The following is a 21,761-nucleotide window of genomic DNA, read 5'->3' on the forward strand; positions in this document are numbered from 1 at the left end:
TTTTTAATGTATTTATATATATACATGTATATATATACACAGCATATATTATTTTCCCCTTTCATTACAGTGCTTATTCTGCAAAAATTAGGAGGGATACTTGTTCTATATCCATCTTAAAGAGAAAGACCAGGATAACTGACAGGAATGTTAAAAATGTAGTGCTTAAGTCAGAGTTCAGCAGAGTCAGTAGTAAATTCTTAAACACTGTTGTTAAAAACTAATAATACTCCTCAATATTTTACCTTAGAAATACCTTCTTGGGACCTTCTTCATTTAACTATTTTAAAGATTAAGGTAGTTTAAATGTATTTTATTTTTAAGTTCCTTGGATCAAAGAGGCCAGACAGATGGAATTCAAAATGGAGATACTCGTGAAATTCTCGAATGCAATTCTTTTGGGTGTCTTGTCTAATCAGTAGTGAGTTTGGGCAGTCAGAGACTGGAACAGGATGTCCAGAGGGGTTATGGAATGTATTCAAAATAAGACTGGACACAGTCCTGGGCATCCTGCTCTGGCCAGCCCTGCCTGAGCAGGGGGATTGAACTAGGGAAACCCAAAAGGTCCCCTCCAACCTCAACCCCTCTGGGATTCAGTTCTCCTTGAACAGGTGGAATCCAGGGCATATGCTGGAGTTTGAAAACACAGTATGTACCTGAACTCAAGAGAATTACTTTTTATTTAATTTCTTACCAAGTACAATTTTTGTCTGGATTACTGTCAACAATACACTTCCCTTGATCTTGTTTTTAGGTTTGCTTTATTCAGCATGAATACAGTCATCAGCTTCACTAAAAGGATGCTGTAGATGAAAAAAACTGTATCCTATATTCCTTTACAGGAGTGGTTTTTAGGTAAAGCATTATATGATGAAGAATCTACAATAATTCACCATTATGCCTTTGCTGAGAATCCTACAGTCTTTAAATTTCCAGATTTTGCTGCTGGTTGGGCACTTAGCATTCCACTTGTTAACAAGTAAGAATTTAATTTTTAATCACTTCTTAGTTGTTTATTGATAGTAATTAAGAGTGTTGTATTTATAGATTACTTCTAAATGCAAATCAATGCTATTTTAATGAGTTATGATTCATATGGATTAATGTTTTCTCTAAAACATGAAGGTGCAGTGCAGTTGAAGGTCTTACTGCAGAACACATAGGTATGCAAAGCCAAACTTGAATTGTGAGCTGTCTTTGAATTGAAGCTGCTGACTGCATTTAGCTATGACAGACAGCTTGGGATCTAGTCAGTCAGTGCAGACTGGCCTGTCATAGATTTGACTTCAGAGCCTACACTGAGCTTTTGCTGCTGCCACCTGCCTTATCAGCATCCATGCCAGTGCATGTAAGTCTGCTTCAGTTTGAGGATCTAAGGTGTGTAGCCAGCCGTTCAGCCAGGCACACCACATACAGGAAGCGCTGGGTATGGCTACCTACACTTGTGTACCTACTGCCTACCTACCCAGAAAATCCTTCTTGGCTAAAATTCCATTTCTTCCTTTTTCTGCACATTCCGTACATAATTATTTTTAATGAACGCTTGAAAATTCATTAGTAGACAGGTGCAGAAATAGATTTCTGTGTCATTGTTGGGCATGTGATCTGTTTTGCTTCACTCTGCCTGTCTGAAAGTTGTTATGTCAGCTAGTTAATTATCCACTACTAGTCATTCAACCACTTCAATACCATCTCTTGTAATTTTAAAAATGTGTTCTCCCTCAAACAGCAGTTTTATTCCTGAATCTTCAAGTGGCTGCATTGCCCTCTAGAAGTGTTTCTCCCATGCTATAGAGACAACCTAGATGTTTATTTCAGATTAGATACTTAGTTTTTAATCTGAAATGCAACTTGCTGTTGCAAGGATTGATGTAAATTGAAGGTGCCTAAATACTGTGCTTTGGAATACAGAGAACAGAATATTTTCTGAAGCTTGAGATGCTGATCAGTATTGGGCTTGAAACGTGTTGCTGCTTTTAATGTCTTGGAATTTTTATGCCAGATTCTTCATCTGCTCCAGGTGACAGTTTCTTCTTGGGCATAAAGAATATATTTAAAATGTGTGTGATGTAAATGAATATTAACATCACGCTATGCTAAACAGAAAAAAAAGGAAAAAAAAAGCTGTATATGAAAAAAATATAGTTTCTTCTTGGGGCAATAAAAACAGAAGTGTGATTTTATTTTTTTTTTAAAAAAAAATTTAAGATGGTCAAGTCTACCAGCTACACTTTGCTGCATACAATAGTGGCTGGTTTTATTTTTTTTTTTTTTTTTTTTTTTTTTTTTGAATAAATTTCTTCATCTTTGATTGTATAGGCTTGCAAAGAAGTTGAAAAGTGAACCACTCAAGTCAGACTTTACAATAGATTTAAAGCATGAGGTAAGCAGTGATGTGATGAAAGAAAAAATTGTCTTAAATCTGTGTATTTGCATGGTGATAAATGATAATGGAAATAAATTTTCTTAGAGGTTGCTAAGAAGTTTCACTGCAATGGCATATTTAATTTCTTTCCCTTCCTTTAGATTATTAAAACCTAACACTTTAAAAGTGCATTTCAAGCATAGAAGATTCAATTAATAAAATGGCATTAATGTATGAACACATACATGGCTGTGTACAGTGAAGTATTTTCTAAGACTTGCTCTATAAAGAAAGAAAGATATTCCCAGTTCATGAAGCACAAGCTGACACAAATAGTATGTCTGATACCATACCTCACTCAGTTTCTAAATCAGGCTACAGAGCTAAATTTGATGGAGTTTGGACTAAACTGTATGAGGAACCTAAGTGTTTTGTGAACAATCAACTTTACAACTTGCAGCATGGAATTCTGGAAATTTATTTTTTTTTGCCTCTGGTTTCAACAGTTTTAAAAGGTAGTTACCAGGTCTTTCAGAAAATAAGTGTGTTTACTGAAAGGAACAGGAGAAGAAAGGAGTGTGGGGACTGAAAGATGATCAGTGGAACCTTTTCTGAAGTTTTTTTATTTTTTCTGCCTTCAAAATGTTTGTGCATTCCAGAGTTTTCTACTGTCATCCTGAACCAGAGTGGAAGGAGAGGATGAATCTGTAATAATTTTACTGATTTTCAGCCTGAAATTGGGTGATGTTGAAGTAGTTTTAAGTTCTAAAAACTCTCCTGAAAGTCAGCTATATATTGTGTTTCCAGCCCAGAAAAACTACCTTACTTAAACTACTGCTTCTGTTTCAGATCTTTATTCTGTAATGTTTGTAAAGCTCCTCATTTCCAACATAAATCTACAATGTATTTCAAGAGTATAAATTGGTAGCATATTAAATTAATTTGGTTTTATGCTAACACTATTCTTTCACATACTTACCGCTCCTTGACTGATATAGTTCTCAAAAGCAATTGGACTATTCTCAGCTTTCATTCTGCCACATGAATCAAGCCAACAAGCTGTTTCTTTCCTCTTGTTAATTTTTCTAAATGCAAGACCTTGGGCTTCACACTGCTAATATTCTTTTTCTAAGTTATCTCAAAGTCATTCATATGTTCCCAATATTTCAGCCTACCTCAGCATTAGCAAAGCCTCTGCACATAGTGTCATGAAAAAAAATAGGAATCACTAGCAGACATTTTTTATGTGCCACAGATTGCTTAATGAAAAACAATTGATCACTGGACTGGCAAAATTACTTCTATCCACTTCTTACTCCATTAGCAATTTTTTGCATGTGTTTCATTTCAGATTTATTGCCATAGATAACCTTCTTCAGGCCTGTAGTTATTCTTTCTGCATAGTCTAGTGTCTCCCTAGAGACAGTTCCATTCCACCTCATTTATTTGATAATTCACCATCTTCTCTTTCTTAAATCATTTTAATCTCTGCATCTTTCTTGTGTGAATCAAGACTGACAACAAATCAAAGGATATAATGTGATTTAATGATTGTGTGTAATGTTTAAATTTATGAAGGATAATAAAATTTTTAAGAAATGTAGAAATGTTTTAGTTTGACAGTGTCCTAGTAGTGTGTGCCTCTAGACCCTGGTATTTTATTCTGCTCTGTATCAGGGTTTTTTTCACCCTATTTGCCTTCCAAGTCTCTGTTTATATCCCTTCCCATCTGTATGGCCTACTTTGCAGATATGGTAGAGGATTTTTGTCATGCTGCTGCTCATTCGTAGATTATTTTTTAGACTTTTTAACTGCACAATACATAGCGTGTTCCCCAATGCTTATTCAAAACTGGAAATGAGTAACTTTTTTTAATATCTAACATTAGGTTTTGAACTAGGACCAAAGCTGAGAATATTTTTTATCGTTTTACTGTAAATCATAGAATCATAGAATCTTAGGGGCTGGAAGGGACCTTGAAAGATCATCCAGTCCAACTCCCCTGCCAGAGCAGGGAACTGTCTGTTGTCCTGCTCTGTAGCCCAAAATGGGACTCTAATCTCCCTTGTGGAATATGACAGCTTCACACCATTCTCAGACTATTGAAGATTTTATTATTCAGTGGGAAATCTTAGCCCATTATGAACTTTCATAAATAATTCATGTTAAGTTACAATTGTTAAATATTCTTTGTACTTCAGGAGTATTGCTACTTTGTTGGTTCCTGTGATGGACATGAATTCTGAATAGCTGAAGTTCAAACTAATACAATCTTAAAAATTACTGGAAGCTCTTTAGAAATCCCATCCTTGTTGTGTAGTCTTCCAGCTACAAGGCAGGGTCAGGAACCACTTTTAACCCATAATGTGAATATGGTGACAAGGCCAAAAGATAACCTTGGAGGTGAGGTGTGTGTGTGTTTATTGGCTTCTCCTTACCACAAGCATGTATGTTACATGTGATTTCCATACTCCTCTACTCTAAGCTCTGTCAACAGTATTTGTCTTAAGAGCCTGTCATGCTTACACATCTTCTGCCCTGTAGAGTGGCCTTTCCTTTTAGTTCTTTGTTGAACTCATCTGTAATGCTAAGATGATCTGTTTTTTCAGAAGCATTGCCAAAACAGCAAAGAAACAGACCTCTTACTAATGGTGAGGCTAAGAGAAATTAGAACTTGGAAACTCCAAAACTCATGTTTAAAAGAACCTGCATCTGAGTTACAGTGGCTTAGCAAGTCACTATCAGCTGAGCAGTAGTAGTGACCATGTTTTTGCTCTCAGATCCCAGTCGTCTGCATCTACTTAATTACAAGGAAAAATACAGTAATTTGGTATCTTTTTAGTGTAGTCAAACTAAGTGTTTTTACTTTGCAGTTGAGGTGGTGTTATTGCATTTAAAATATATGATAGTTTACTGTAGGATAGCATATCTGTTACAGTATCTTCCACTGTATTTTACAGCTTCTCAGTTTCATTATAGATTTTGAGCATTTTAAATTGTCACCAGAGAATAGGTTTATTTTGAAGAGCTGAAAATTGCCACATAGGGTGAATCAGGCCTAGATATTCCAAATAATCAAAATAAAACAAAAGAGCAACACAAAAGGATTTTTGTTTACTTAAAAGAAGGTGTAAATATTCACTCTACCACTTACAAAAGTTAAAGATGAGTTGTTTTGACATGCTTACATATATGAAACTAATTGTCATTATATGAAAAAAAAAGAACAAAGAAATAGCAAAAAAATTACATTTTGACTCTAGAAATGTGAGCAAGAATTAAGATATGCAATTAGGTAATCAACTAAGGAACACATTTTCTACAGCATCCCGTATTTTTCCTTTTCCCTGTTAAATTTGCCCTTTAGTATGATTTTTCTGTATTCCTTGAGAATTGTTACCAATTTCGTTACTGATACGAATGTTTTCTGTTTTGGTAGATTGCCCTGTATATTTGGCAGAAAGGGGAAGGACCCCATCTTACTCCAGTGCCTGAGTTCTGCACAGATGATGTGAGCTCCTATAAGGTTGATCATTGTGCAACAACATTCAGTAATTTTCTGCCACTTTGTGTAAGTGCTGAATTTTAAATTCCACTTACTAAAAGGTGAAACTCTTATTAAAATGCAATGTACTTGACCTTAAAAATCTCAAACTTTAAGAAAATATTTTTCAGTAAGATAAAAAAGGAAAAGTTTTTTCTGGTATTTATTGATTTTTAGATAAGCTTTTAGCCTTCCATAGCACAGGATATTTCCTGGCAAACAAATATTACGTATGCTTTAATTGGTCTTTCTACCACAATGTTTGAGCAGCCCATGATCTAGAAAGTATTTCTCCTTAGATTTCTTTGAGCTAATGAGGTATAGATAATCTTTTTTCACAGATGGGAATCTAAAAAATTTAGAGGCTAAAAATGAAAATATAGTATTTGATGCATTTATGTATAACCCGTTTCTTGTTCCTCTAGAATAATACACTTATGATATTATGGGTTAACTGTGTCTGGAGTCCAAAAGGTGTTCCAAACTTCCAGGAGAGCAAACTTCTAGATGCCGAAAAAGAAAGGTTAAATTATTTTACAGCTTGAGAAAATGCAAAGATTTCTTATGTGTAGTGTTTAAGCTTCTTTTTCCAAGTATAATACAGTTCAACATGTTCTCACAGTGACTAATTTCAAATAAATTAAGAAAACATTCTTTTTCAGATTAATCATTCTTAGTTCAAGAAGTTCTACTAGCCATTCTCTTTTCCTAATGATATGTATTTTAATTCATGTTAGAATACTACCTCAATGGAAAAAGTATTTCAGGAACGTTATCTCAGGAATTTTAAACCACTAGTGACCTTTTTTTTTTTCCAAAAGACAAAAATGTACTTTCTACTGTGTTACTTGTACACTCTCCTTGATGTGCTGTACAATGAAAAGGTATTTTCTGTTTTATTATTTGCGTGGACATACATATCCTATAAAATGTTACAGGCAGAGCCTGCAATTACAAAATTCTTTTTTGTTTTGTTCATACAGGGAGAGCCAGTGAAAAAGGAAGATGTCTTTGTTGCTGTAAAAACATGTCAGAAATTTCATGGAGACAGAAGTAAGTTGTCTGTTAGTCAAGGTAGTAATTCCATGCAATATAGTTTATTAAATTAATAGTTTAAATATAAGCTGATATACCCTGTCTGTGTAGCTCTTGGGACTAAATGTTTGTAAAATCCACTGGAAAAAGTGAAAGCTTTAGAATTTAAACAGCTTGTTCTTTAGGTAGGATTTTTTTTGCTATTCAGAGTTCTTCAGGAGTGCTGTGAAATGTTTAAAATGAAAAGTTGTGGTCATTTTATGTTTTCATGATGGTGACTGCTTGGCAAAAATCTTGAAATTTAATGAGAGTATGCATAAAAGTTAGCTTGTAGTATTGTAAATTGGAGTTGTTGCAATATTAATATAGCAGCTTTCAGTATCCTTCAGCATGGCAGTTGTGCAGCTGTATGGTGGCTGATTTAGAAATGGAAGAAGCTGAAAGGTCTCTCCCTTCCTCCTTCCTTTTGTGCTGCCCTCCCCTGCCATGAAAGATTGAGCTGTTGTCACCCTATGCAATTGGATGTGCACCAGTGTTTTATAATGCTTGGAATGGGAAATTTGGTCTCTGTGCCAACACTATACTGTGTTTTGTCTGGAAATAGTACTGTTATGCATGTACTGATGGTCACCATGAAAATATGAGTATCATACCCATGGTAAAATAACAAGCAAAAAAACCTAGCACAGCCCAACAGGGTATGTCTAGTGGGTATTAACTTCCATCTCAGAGGGACAGAAAATGAAGACAGAGACACTCAGCTTCAGCTAATACAGACTCAGGCTCAGCTAAGTAGAGGCAGATCCAATGGCTACAGAACTTGGAAGGAAAAATTCTAAATCCACTGATTTAAGAGAGGATGCTCTACCTGCTTGATGCCACCTACCAGTTCATTCTGGTTTACTTATAGTTGTTTTGTTAATAAAGAAATTCAGGAATGGATTATTTCCAGGAATTTACTTGAGTTTTATTAAATACTCCAGGCTTAGTTTGTTCATTAATTAATTTAAGGTGATTATTATTCGCCAAAAAAAATGGAAGATTAAGTAATGGCTAATAGCTGTACCAATTTTTTTGGCAGTTTTGCCACATCTATTGTCAGAGGACAGGATGAAGAAGAAAGCTGTTTTTTTAACTAAGTCCCTCTTTGCTTATGCATAAAAAACTGTAGGTTCTGTTACTTGTAATTTAGACAATTTGCCAGTTTCTCATTTTTTTCTTCAAAATAAGATGTATGGGGTTTTTTTAATGTTACTGCACTTGATGAAAGCATATTTCTAAGCATTTTAATCACCTAATTATTAGGCTGTTTTTAATCATTAGGCTAGCTTTAGACAAAACAAAATTGACTGTCCTGTAATTGGAGTTCACTGAAGAGTTCTCCTTACTGGATCCATGTTTATTTCTTTATATCAAAATTAAAACAAAGAAAAAAAAAAACCAACAAAACATAAGCCTGGAAAGTCAGAAACAAATATAAAGCTTCAAAAAGATAATGTAAACATCCTTCAAGAGGCATCTGTTGAAGACTGAGGAAAATTCTTGAACTTTCCTCACAGCTTCCAGTATTATGCAATAGAGGATAATCTTACTCAAGATTTTGAAAGATTAGTGGATACCAGCTTCAGAGAGCTCCTTTTACCTGGTAAGTCATTTTTTTATTGTCTGCCAAGAACTACATTACTGCAACAGTAAGTCTTGGAATTCAATGTGCAAAAACAGCTAAATTTTGCCTCAGAATTTAGTTCAGGTACAACACAGATACTGTGTATGGTTAGATAAGAAACTTTCAGGACTGCAAACATGCATCAAGATGTTACGGTTTGACTCAGGGTTGGCAATTAAACCAATGACAATAATGCTTTTGATCCTCTGCCAGGGGTTGGACTAGATGATCTCTCGAGGTCCCTTCCAGCCCCTAAGATTCTATGATTCTATGAAAGGCTTCCAGGTTGAAAACTAAGCTAGACAGTTTTAATTAAATACTAATGATAAAAATAAATATGTACAAATATACACAAGTATATGCAGGAATGTGCAAACCCCCTATCACTTCTCCCCACCCTCAGCATCTCCCTCCGCATCTCCTGAGCTGTGAGCAGTTCTGAAATGTCCTGGAGCTGCCAGAGAGAGGGCAGAGCAAACAGGAGCTGAGGGGAGAGTGATGAGGGTCAGGAATGCACGAGCCATTGTTATCAGTCCGCTAGATGGAAAACTTGCTGTTAGTTTCAGCAAGTGTGCTGCTTGAAAGAGAGTTCTCTGAAGAAAAAAACCAATAAAAAGAAAACTAGCTTCATCCTGGCTTCAAACCAAGACACAAGGTTCTAGAATTAGCACGAATAAAATATTAAGATCTTAGAGCTGACCTTCTATAAGTACCTTTGTAGTGCAGTATTACAACTTTGGAGTGATCACAAGTATTAATACATACTGATAAATATTTGCACAGTCAGAAATTTCAAATAGGTCTTTCAATGGAACGTAGAAATTACAAAGTATTTTGGGATTCAGTTTACAGTAGACATTAGTCTGGAAGGTGACACTTCCATCAAAACAAGCAAGGCAAAGAGAGAGATGCTTTTAGCTTGTAGCCTCCACATTAGACCAATTATCTGAGATAAGACTCAGGTCCTTGCTTTGGTGAGCTTTGTTCATTTATACAAAAAAGAAGAGGCTCCACTGAAGATATTGGGAGGCATAGACCATAAGAGAAAATAGTTCTGTATGCTGAAACACCACACTTAGGTTGAGATCCTTGATTGGAAACAGCCTTTATGGGTATGTCTCTTCTGCCAGATGAAGGTTGGAAGCATTTTGTAGATCTGTGACCTTTCTGTATTGGGGCCTTTCTGGAAGATTTCTGATTTTGTTTTTCCAATAACCAGTTTTTAAATAGAACATTTCCACAGAATAATAGCCCTAATAATTTCCTACCTACTTCATTTTTCTGTTTGGGAAAACAAAAAGGTTTACATGGCATTCTCTGTCAGTTAATGCATGGTTATGCAGTTGTTGTATGATGTAATGTGACTTTAGGACCTAAGAGATAGTGTTAATGTATTGTGAAATTCCTAGCTTTGCATTTCAAAACTCCACTGCCATGTTCTATGAACATATTTTTTGTACAAAATTCCCTTTGTATTTTTTAATACAAAAGTTTGAGAACAGTTTCAAGTGTCTTAAAACTTTTGAAAGCAGTATTGTCCATTGCACAATTATATTATTTCCAAATATTAAAACCTTTCTATTAGTGCATTAAGTTTTTGCTAGTCTATGCTATCAGTCACTTTTCAATTCATTTTAGTCTTACCAAACTAACTATTTGTCAGTCAAGAATAATAAATCCTACAAATCTCTCTGTGATCAGAGCAGAGGAAAGTGAGCAAGTATGTTCCTAGCAAACATCAAATTAGGTGATGGATGATTCCAGCATGGAGCTAAAATGAGTTGTTCACCAGTACAGAGTAATATAGCAAAAATGGGAAGTTGTGTAAATATTTCCTACATTTAAAGAGCTGGCTGCTACTAGTAAGACCTGCTGGGTGGTATCAAAGAACATAAAGTGTACAAACAGTGACAGCAGAATGCACAGTGTTTCAGAGCAGTTGTTCAAGAGGTAATGGACACAAACTTGAAAATAGGAAGTTCCTTCTAAACATGAGGAGGAACTTAGTACTTTAGGGTGACAGAGCACTGGAGCAGGTTGCCCAGAGAGGTTGTGGAGTCTCCATCCTTGGAGACACTCAAAACCCACCTGGATACCATCCTGTGCAATCTGCTCTAGGTGATCCTGCCCTGGTAGGGGGGTTGCACTGGATGATCTTCAGAGGTCCCTTCCAACCCCTAACATTCTGTGATTCTGTGGTTCATCTAAGTCCTGATCGTTTAATTTTTAAATGGGAAAAAGCCCAACATTTCTTTTAATCTGATCATTTTCTTCCAAACACCCTGAAGGCATTCAGCCTTTTTTTTTTGTGTGTTGCCCATGATTTATTCACTTCTGGATATAATTTAAACATTTGTAGCATCATTGTTAGAACTTTGTACGCTTAAATTAAATTTTTATGTCAAACGACAACTAATAAGAAAAGGATTGCTCCTGTAGAGTAGCATTAAGCAGTCCTCCTTTGAAAAGAATCTTCATGGAATAAAAACTGGTTGTATGGTATTTATAAATGTCCTTCTATTAGTATGTCTCCAGAGACAGGTGCCCTTGAGCATTAACATGATGTTGCTGTCAGATACGATGTATATACACAAGTATAGTAATTCAAAAGGTACATTTGGTCTGTTTCTGAATCAAAATCTTTTACCTGCTGTACAGTTGGATGTGCTGGTTTTAAAATGTGGCAGTTTCAATACAGGAAGAATGATTGATCTCTGACAGTGTTCATGCTGATGTGTGCTATACAATTTGCCACTGCAAGTGTAGAAGTAATGAATTCCATATGTGGGTTAGCAGAAATATAAACATCACAGTTTTCTATGTATTATGTATGAAACTATAGTAATATTTTAAAATAAAATTTATTACTCTATAAATAAAACTGCCCTGACTGGCTTTCCTAAAAATGTAAAATGCTGTCTCTCTAAATATTGTAAGAAAGAAAAAAGAATTAACATCTAGAACCACAATGCTGTATTTGAAACAGCCTTTTCATTAGCATGAAAAGAAATACGTCAGTTAACAATGTGCATAAACATTTTGATCAAGTGCATGTTTTAATCATGTTACTTACGTTTCAATGTCAATTATTGTTTTGCAGTACCAGTGGTAAAGCAGACTTGGGAAAGGGAAGCTGCCCTTATTGAATACTACAGTGATTATGCAGACAACTCCATTCCTACTATAGATTTAGGCATACCTAATACTGACAGAGGTGAGCTGTTAACTGTTGTTGTCAGTTTTGTGCAAATAATTGTCTAAAGATGGTAAGTTTTATGGATTATATGTATAGCTTATAATTTAGAAATTCTATATTTCTATGGCAGGTTTGTACAGCCTAAAGTAAACAAATGCTTTTTCCACACAGGAAATGGAGAGGACAGTTCACCTGCTTAGGTAGAATGTTCTTTTTAGTAGAAATCTAGATATTGTGAGTATGAAAGCTTGGTACACTGATATACTTGAGGAGCCCAAAATTGGTGTTATTAGTCTGGATAAGAATAATAACTCTTTTGAGTTACTGGTGTTCTTGAGTAAGATCATCAGTGATAGCAGAAGTCATAGATCTATGTCAGAAGTCCTCAGGCAGTGCCAGCTGGTTACTGAGCATAAACTACTTGCCATATGGTACTCAAATATTGTATGCTTCTGCCTGGTATGTCTTGATTTAAGCACAAAAACTGAATGTTAAGATTGGAAGGTATTTTTATGAAAAATAGTGTGGTTTTAAAGTAGTTTACTTTGTGTTTGAATAGAAAAAAGGATATGAATTTGATGGCTTCCATAAGTTTACTAGTTTTAGGGCTTTTTCTTTAATTTGATCTATTGTTCTTAGGCTTATAGTCTCTTCTACAGGCTGTTACCTTCTGAATTAGAGCTGTCCAAGCTGTGACCTGTTAGCCTTCTCTGGTCCACCAGGTTAATTGTTCTGATCGCTGGCTTATTTTCAGCTGCCCTCTTTTGTCCTCCATGAGGTCTGTTAGAGGCAGAGAGGGAAAGGGTAGGGATTTCCATTTGCAGAGGTGCAGTGACATGAGCCTCCAGTGAGTGTTTTTTCAGGAAGCAGCAGACTTTCTGGGCAAGGGTGGATCTCCTGCCCAGCAGTTCTAGTCACACCAGGGGAAAAGACCTTTCAGGTTTAGCCTTTGAGCATTCCTGGGGTGAGCAGTGATACCTGTGGGCCACTGGCATGCTAAACAAAACAAATTGTTCTGAGTTTACTCTGATAGTATTGTTTTTTACATCTTTTGTCATGGAGTATGATAAAGGTTTTGATTTTGTTAATGTCTGCATATCAGTCTGTGTTAATTTCATGGTTTCACAAAATCAGCAAAGCTAGGACTTCATTTCTTAATCTGAGAGTTACTGCATTTTCACAAGAAATATTTTAACTGGAAGGAGCTTCAAATATATTATCCTTATTTTTAAATGCTTGTTTATTAATTGTAATAATGATAGCACTAATTACTTTAGACAATCATCAGTAATCTAGATAATTAAAGAGTGTTTGCAGTTAGATTTTTCCAAGAACGAAACAAAGCTCCAGTACCAGAATTCAGAACAGTTCTCCAAGTCTGAAACTTCCTGTTTCTCTTGTCCTGCTTGTTTTCTACATGGGTGTTACACTTCTCAACTCCTAGTAAAGGGTGTTTCAACTCTCAACTTTGTTACAGTCTTGTAGTAAGTGTTAAGACCTTTCCTCGGACGAAGTCATTAGGACCTGAGTTGCTGGTTATGAGTGTGGTAGATTAATGTAGACTTAAATATTTACAGGCAAGTGGTGGACCTGCCTGGTGTGTCATGAAATACTAGGAAGATACCTTTGTGTATTTTGCAGAACACATTTCTATCATAGTCTCCTCCTTTCACAGGTCTGAAAATTAAGAATAGCAGTTTGCCAAGTATTGTCCAGCAGCATATTAGGATAGCTAGAATAGAGCTTCTTTTTTTAAGGTTTCCATAATTCAAAGAATTTCCATACTTCAGCATTCTTCAAAAGTCACTTCCTGCATAGAAAACAATAATTATATTGGAACTATTTGTACAAATACCAAATACCAGAGATATGAAGGAATTTACATCTCAAATATTGTACCAGTCATTTAAAAAATGTTTTGCATAGTGCTATAAACTAATTATTTAATTAATGAATTATTGTTTATTCAAAAATCTCATTTTATTTAAATGTGCATATTATGTTACTTTGCTTCCTTTAGGTCACTGTGGGAAAACTTTTGCCATTTTGGAAAGGTTTTTGAATTATAGCTCTCCCAGGACTCCTTGGCTAGTCATAGTGGATGATGACACACTGATAAGGTACATTGTAATGTGTCAGTGTTACTACTGCTCGTGTCAATTACATCTTTAGCAATATTCATCTCTTCTTCTGTATTTAAGAGGTGCAGATACTTTGTTAAGGTAGATTTCTATTCCTTCAAGGAGAGTATTGTCACTTTCCTTCAGCGTTCATTGTCTGATATTAAAAACAAGGTAATCTTGTAACTTGATAAAAACTATGCATACTAGCACTTGGGGATTCTTCAGTGCAGGCATGTCTGAACTAATTGGTTTTAGTCATTTGCTGGTACACTTTCCAAGATGTATTCCTCACATAATTGCCAGAAGAAAGGTTTTGTAAGTTAGGGTCAACTGTCAAAGCCACCCAGAATGTTGTCCAGGGACTTGCCCTTGTTAGAAAGTTGGATCCCATTCAGTGAAAACTGGCACTAGGATATAAGTGAAAAAAGGCACAGTGACCAGCCAGCAGGGTCACATGGTTGTGACCATGAGAGTAAGTGGTTCAAGATTATGCTTTACATTCAATGGTGCAACAGAAGAGGAGTTTGGAAGAGGCTATAAGACTCAGTTTTGTTGAGAAACTTTGCTTCCTTATTCAGAAAAATATTTTTAAGATAATTGATTCTTCATTTGATCAAAATCAGCAATCATGTAGTAAATAACTCATCACAAATTTGTGTAAAAGTCTGTATCTCTGTTTTTTGTAGAATTTCTGAAGTTCTCCTGTCATTTTTGTCTTGTTTACTAGAATGCCGTTTACACTTGGAATGTCTTTAAAATTAATGTCTACATTATTTGATTTGATTTTTTTTGTAATGGATTTTCATATGATAGTATCTTCAGGCTCCGAAAATTGCTGAGCTGCTACGACCCAAATGAACCAGTGTTTCTTGGAGAGCGTTACGGTTACGGCTTGGGAACAGGAGGATATAGTTATATCACTGGTGGTGGAGGGTAATTTATTTAAATTCCTACTGACATCTACATGAGTCCGTGCTTTGAATGCAAATGTTTTGAATTACAACACAAATCAGTTGCAACAGAAAAAGTGATGCTTTCTGGTACAATTAGAATGTGATGATGTTCAAAGACCTGAGCGTCCTAACTAGTAAGAAGCTTTGCTGCCAAATAGGAACAAATTTTTAGAGCAAATCTGAGGTGCTGAAGACCATGCATGTTTCAGGAAGGGGTCGCTCCAGCATGACTGGTCCTGGGAACTGAGTGCCTGTCATCACTTACCTGCACCACGTGTCCTGATACCTATCACATTCTGCATCCTCCGAGACCATCTTACAGTATGATTCAAAGTGTAGTAAGCCGAGCCAATGGGGGTAGTTGCTTTAGAAAGTACACTAGTGATCTCAGCTGTTGTGGAGTTTGCAGGAGAACCCAAAGCAGCACACCTAGGGCTACAAAGTGCCACAGTGAGAATATTCTTTCCTGTTTTCTTTCTTGGTCCAAGCATGAAGAAAAATGATACTGATTCTCCTTTGGTTCTTGAACTTTATGCTGTGATTTATCGAGAGGTGGCTGAGCAAAGAGTTTGATGTTGATGTCCTGGAAAATAGTTTCTCATAGAAAGAGGTCATTGTGGGTTGATCTCATGCATAAGACACAGAGGTCCCTGTGACTGTGTGCAAAATTTGGCTTAAATAATATGTGTATGGACTTTCAGGTTGTCTAATATTGCAGTAAGACTGATCTGTCCATCTTGTGTGTCTACAGCAAGTAGTGTGGATGTCTGAATGTTCTTAGTGTCTTTCTCAGTGAAAAATAATGGTTCTGATAAGCTACTGGAATCTTACCCATCCATGAGTAAGGAAGAATCAGCTGACTGGCCTTCTTTTTGTTTTGCAGAGTTGCCTAAAATCTTACTTAAGTAGGGCTTATGCTTGAGTTAAGAAATAAACATTCTGCTGGTGCTGGTATGTTTGTTGGTTACCAGTCCTGTACTTCTATATCATTTTAGTGTTTATCTCTTAGTGTCTCTTTTGTCATCTAGTTATGGGTTATTTTCATTCTCCTCTTTGAGCACATAAGGGCACAGATCATCCATCATGCTTCATACTCTTATTTTGAGGTTTGTTGTAACTTATAAATTCCATATAACAGTCCAGATAGTCAACTAGCAAGTGTATTCACCAAATGTGTGCAATTTAGGTCACACATTCTGTGTGGCAGCACATGCTGGGCACAACTCCCAGCTCTTTTTCTTTTCTCCTTTTTTCTTTTCTTTTCCCTTTTTAATATTTTTTCTATTTTCTTTTTTTTTTTTTTTTTCACCCCCCCTAAGGCTCTAGCTTATTATTCCTTCTCTGTTTGATATGAGTACTGAGATACTACTTCCTATTGTGCTCTACTGTTTTTTTTCTCTTTATGATACATTCAGTCTTCAAAGTTGCAATGATAATGATGGAGTCTTTTACAACTTCAGTCTGACAGTATTTTCAGGTCAGTCTTTGCCTTAGCATTCAGTTTTGGTAGAAGTTTTGCTGTGTCCCAGTGCTAAGCAAAGGATTTGTCTTACAGGGAATGAACTCATGAAATCATGCAGAGATTTCAAAATGTGAATCTCTTTACTTGTGTATCTAGAGCAACCTGTGTTCTGATCAGACTGGGTAGATTATGATACTTTAGAAAAGGCAGCTATGCAATGCTACACAAGAGAATATGCCCTTAGCTGTTGAATTGAAGGTATCATCATATTTCTGGTCTATTGAAGGCTTATTTTAGTGATAATGATCTTACAGCTCCAAGCTCTGGTTGAAATTTAGATGAGCAAGAAAATTAGGATGAAAAGAAGAGCCTTGCAATGGCCTCAAGGAACATTTTGCACTTACGGAGAGAACTCTAAAACTGAGGATTCAAGAAATGACAGTTCAGGTTTAGAATTCTTTTCATTTAATTGGCACATGGTAATATCTGGACAATACATTTGAGTAAGATAGGGTAGAATATCCCAGCCAAATTTAGGAGGATTTATCAGCTGTGGTAAAAATGGTGGCTAGTAAAGTAATTGTTGGAATAAAATCAACTGGCATAATTGATATAATTAATTTTAATTATATAAAGTAATTCTCTTTCATTTTGTCTAGCAGTTTTTGTCATTTAGCAATATTTATTTATTACAGTCATTTGGTTTCTCTTGTAGATACTGTCTTACACATTTTGTTTGCTTTTTTTTTAATTCAGGATGGTTTTCAGCAGAGTAGCTGTTGAGAAACTACTTGCTAGTAAATGCCGGTGTTACAGCATGGATGCCCCTGATGATATGGTGCTTGGGATGTGCTTCAGTGGCTTAGGAATCCCAATAACACACAGTCCACTTTTCCATCAGGTCAGAGAGTTATTTTTACTAGTATTTAAAATATATTTAATCCTTTTCAGTATACACATAAAGCAGAACTCACAAATACTGCAAACTCCAATAATGTTTAATAGTGGTAGCTGAGATGATGCTGCTGTGCCTTATTTCTCTCCAGAACAAGTTTTATCAAGCAAATAAGAATATTATCAAACCATTAATTACTACAATGCTTTAATAGTTTATAAGAGACTTTAGTTACCCTGTGACTACATTTTATAAAAAATGCAGTCAGTGGTGAGATCTTTGAAAAACAAGTAGAACTAGGAGCCACATGCTTTGACTACTTGTGAAATGTCCTCTGAGAAAAAAATGACACACCACAATACTTTTTTCTTCAGGTGGTGGAGAGCTGACTGTGGAGTGAGTTTTTCAGTAAATTGTCTTCTCTACCTATCCAAGTTTTCTGCTGATTCAGTGTTTACTATTCTGAAATATCCCATTAATAAAGATAAAAAATGTAAAAGTATTCCCAGAATGTTGCTTTTGAGGTGGATTCTGAAGAATGGTATAAATATGATCAATTGCCCTACGCTAGTCCAAGGGGAAAAAGAGGTCACAAAACATCATTTTTTGTGAATATATTCTCCAGTCTGAGAGAAGTGGGTTGGAATAGATTTGAATCTTGTTTCTGTCTTCCAGAATATTTATCAATTCAACTGTGGTGTCACAGTGGAAAACACGATGCTTTGAATCCCAGAGATTTGCTGCCTTGTAAACCAAATAAACACTTTACCTTCCTCTCATGGCATTGAAGAGAAGCAGCACTTAGAATTTTTCCCAAGCAGTGCACAACTGTTTTAAAAATCAGCATATAAATTAGTGTAGTGTTCAACGTTAAACTGTTAATCTAGCTTAAAAACTGGGAAGACCTGTGTAGTTGATAGGAACTGAGATTAAGATAATAGGCTATTTGAAAAGAAATAAATAACCATGTAATTCAAGCAGCTGTCAAGGGGGAGTTTGCTATTTAAATTTAAAGTTTTCCCTCTGTTAAGGTTTTCTCCCAGATTACATTTACTGTTTAGAGAAATGGGAAGACTGGAATGCACTGTTTGGTATTGTAATTCCTTCTCCATATAAGAAAACCGTATCTGCTTTACTTTCCTGCTTTATTTATCATCACTTACTCCTTTCAGTATAGAAAGAAAACAAGTAAGGCATCTTAAAAAATCAACACAATTATTGAATAATTTGTGCTTGCACACGTTTTTTAAAAAATAAAACCCACCTAATTAGAGTCAGAAAAAGCAGAACACATTTTACAGATTTGTAGGAATGGCCAAAACATTTTCTTATAATCCCTAATGTTGTGCATTTGATTCTGAATCACTTCGAATGTGAAATGCTGGCAGTTTGGTTTTCCACATAGAAAATTACACTTGAATCATAATTCATCTGCACTGTCACTTATAACAAATTCTAATTTTAACATACCTTGAACTAAAACTAATCCTGAGGGGAAGACTACTGAATAAAAACTGAATGTGCTTATTCTATGAATTCCACTATTATGCAACAAATAGTTTTAAAATGAGAAAACCAAAATTGGATTATCTGTCAACCAGAAAATTGTTTAAAAGACTTGACTGAAATATTATGATGTACAATGTTCCTTAAAGTACATGACTCCAAATTTGTACTGAGTGTATATTATGAGACAGAAACAAAGAGATGTTCATCCTTAGAGTGTCTGTAAGGTAACAAGCCTTGCTCTTTCTTAATCATTTCCCGTTGTCTACATCCTAGAGTAGGCACGTTTTGTAACCTGTTCCAGAGGCTTCTGATGTGATCAGGCTTTTTAGGAGAATGGAAATCTTCCGTGTTGAGTGACAGTCAGGATTGTGGTTTAAAATATAAAATCTGGGCAATAGCAATGTACTGTCTTTTTGTAAAATACCAAATACAAATTCTAGCACCAGAAAAACAAAACAAAAACAAAAACCAAACAAAAAAAACCCAACACCCAAAGGTTACCGTGGTTGATTCCACAAAATACAAATAAGAAGTTGCTCCGGGAATTTGTATTTTAAGTTCAACTGGCTATAAGGGGGTATGATTCTCAGAGAGCAATGTAATAAATGCTATAGTTATCAGAGCAAATCTCATTCTTTCAGTATTATCAAAACACAACCATTTTGTCTGTAGCTCAATAAAAAGGATTGATTTTCAAACAGCAAAGAACTTTGCCCTCAGATACCTAAAAATTGTCTCTGTCTGAAGTAAATTGCTTTAAATTCTTCAGGCTTTTGAAACCAACCTTCTCTGTAGTTTAAATATCAGTATTTAAAATATATATATATATATTCAGATTTCTTACTGTCAAATCCTGTTGCCTGATTTTACAGCTGGAGTGTATACAGAATTGCGTGAAGAACACATAGTTAGGATTCATGAATAGCCCCAGAAGTAGGTGAAGTCTGCAGTGTTAAATCAGTTACTGGCTCAGGCATCAAGTCAGTCATTCAGTATCCAAATCACTTCATTTTCTTCTTGTGTTTTACATCTAGAAAAAAACAAATGTGAGCCTTTCATGCATTTCTCTTTATAAAAACTCTGTTTACAATGGCAAAATCTAGTTATTTTACCAGGGACCTCTGCAGGTGGGACTTCTTTATAATGATGCACTTAGATGCCATTAAACTGCCAGAGGAAATGAAACATGCTTGGTGCATTCAGAAGGCAGCTGCATCACGTGGCTGTGTTGCAGTTCTGTCTCCTTTGATGTAACCCCAGAAAGAACAGCAGTGCAGTTTTCTGGCACCACAGTGTTTCCTGTGTTTGGTAACCATTCCTTATAAAACGTCATATATTTTGGCTGCTTATGGCCTTATTGGGGAATCCTACAGTCACACTGGCAGTGCTAGCAACTCCGATTAAGAGAATTAGGCAAGAGAGTATTACTTTAAATAATTTTGTCTTTATTGAACCCAAACTGTATATTTAAAAAGATGGAATACAAACAACACTGTTTATCACTTGCTTTCATAGGTGGTGACCATTTCACCCTGAGAAACAGGGCACATTCAGTATCAGTGTACTTCATACCATGATGCCTGAAGCATGAGTTGCAGATCTGAACTAGTGCCTATCAATTGATTCAACAGAATGATGTAAAAACCCTTTTTTACCATGTTGTATGTTTTGTCAGTGCCACGTGGCTTTGTTATGACACAGAGGCCAGTGAATGGAGATACTTTGTTGTTCTGAAAATATCTTTCATCATGAAGTAACAGTGATTTTGGTTTATTCTTCCATCTTAGGCACGGCCAATGGACTACCCAAAAGACTACCTTTCTCACCAAATTCCAATATCATTCCACAAGCATTGGAATATTGATCCAGTGAAGGTGTATTTCACATGGCTGGCACCAAACACAGAAGAGTCATTTAATGGAAAGAAAGTTGGATATAACAGGGAGGATTTATAAACAGCAGAAGACCAGAAGTGTTGATGAATGTATCTCAGAAGAGAGACAGTCACTACTGTGATTTTTGTTCGGTTCTCACTTTGTTCATCTGTTCATGACATAGAAGCCACTGTTTTGTTCCTGCTTGTTACATTCTTTCAGAGCAAGGGAAGAAGGCAAAAAGTTGGGCTTTTTGATTCTTTGTTACACTTGGTTTCTTTCTGAAAGTTTTGGGAGCTTTTGTATGCTAATGAACTTGACACACCATTTATGTTTGATTCAGCTTGGTCTGTGTTCTGGTTTGGACTTTGAGTCAGACAGTACCCATTTACATCTCTCCTTTGTTCTCTCAGAAGCTGAAGTGAGGTATTTGGGAGCCTAATGCTGAACATGTGTTGACTGTTTATTGAACTTATCTGTCATTGATCTACAGAAAACAGGTCCCTGTTCTGGAACAGGTTCTTGATAAAGCAGAGAGGAGGCTGTGACCAGGAGCTAGATTGCGTGAGGGCTACATTCTTTTCCCCTCATCTCAAATAGAAATGTTGTACTTCCCTGGGCTGGGTGGACCAATCTGTGAACCACTGTTGTACCTTCAAGTTTATTAGCATTTTTGAGGAATGTCGTGTTCAAAATCGAAGGAAAAGGTTAAGAACAGGGATTTCTTAAGCGGCCACGGGAGGTCACTGTGGCTCCATGAGAAACGCAAATCACTGTGTATCTATTTGGCAAGTATAAATGTAACTCTTAAAGATTTTTGCAGAACTAACACTTCAGTATTTCTGATGTGTGTATTCCAATAGTATATGGCTGCCAGCTTTAATATTCTGTAGTATTCCTAATTTATATCAAGATAAGCAATTTTAAGCATACATGGAAAGAGGGATTCATTTTTTAAAAGATCTCAATTCTTTGAGTAATTCAGTTTTGTAAAAAAGTTTGTATAAAAACTAGCTCTAATATGTTCTGAACTAATTTTTATACTGTAAAACAGCTCCTTTTAAGATGACAGTATATGGCACTTGTATGCTGTTATTTAACTTTGCTTGCTATATTGTAACCAAATACAGGGTTTTTAA

General features: G+C 35.7%; 1 protein-coding gene across 1 annotated transcript in view; it reads left to right on the forward strand.

The window, feature by feature from the left end:
• The window catches only part of B3GALTL (beta 1,3-galactosyltransferase-like), a 48,555-nt gene extending 27,759 nt beyond the window's left edge, over positions 1–20,796 (forward strand). Inside the window, exons 7-15 of the mRNA XM_010005658.1 lie at positions 843–979; positions 2,320–2,383; positions 5,805–5,936; positions 6,893–6,962; positions 11,711–11,824; positions 13,827–13,926; positions 14,743–14,862; positions 17,101–17,245; positions 20,536–20,796. Of these exons, the coding sequence (XP_010003960.1) occupies positions 843–979; positions 2,320–2,383; positions 5,805–5,936; positions 6,893–6,962; positions 11,711–11,824; positions 13,827–13,926; positions 14,743–14,862; positions 17,101–17,245; positions 20,536–20,703 (1,050 nt within the window). The 3' untranslated portion in view covers positions 20,704–20,796. The remainder of the gene's footprint in view (positions 1–842; positions 980–2,319; positions 2,384–5,804; positions 5,937–6,892; positions 6,963–11,710; positions 11,825–13,826; positions 13,927–14,742; positions 14,863–17,100; positions 17,246–20,535) is intronic.
• The last annotated feature ends 965 nt before the right edge of the window (positions 20,797–21,761 follow it).

Source organism: Chaetura pelagica, unplaced genomic scaffold (genome assembly GCF_000747805.2).
Source record: "Chaetura pelagica isolate M959 unplaced genomic scaffold, ChaPel_1.0 scaffold269, whole genome shotgun sequence".
NCBI lineage: Eukaryota > Metazoa > Chordata > Aves > Apodiformes > Apodidae > Chaetura > Chaetura pelagica.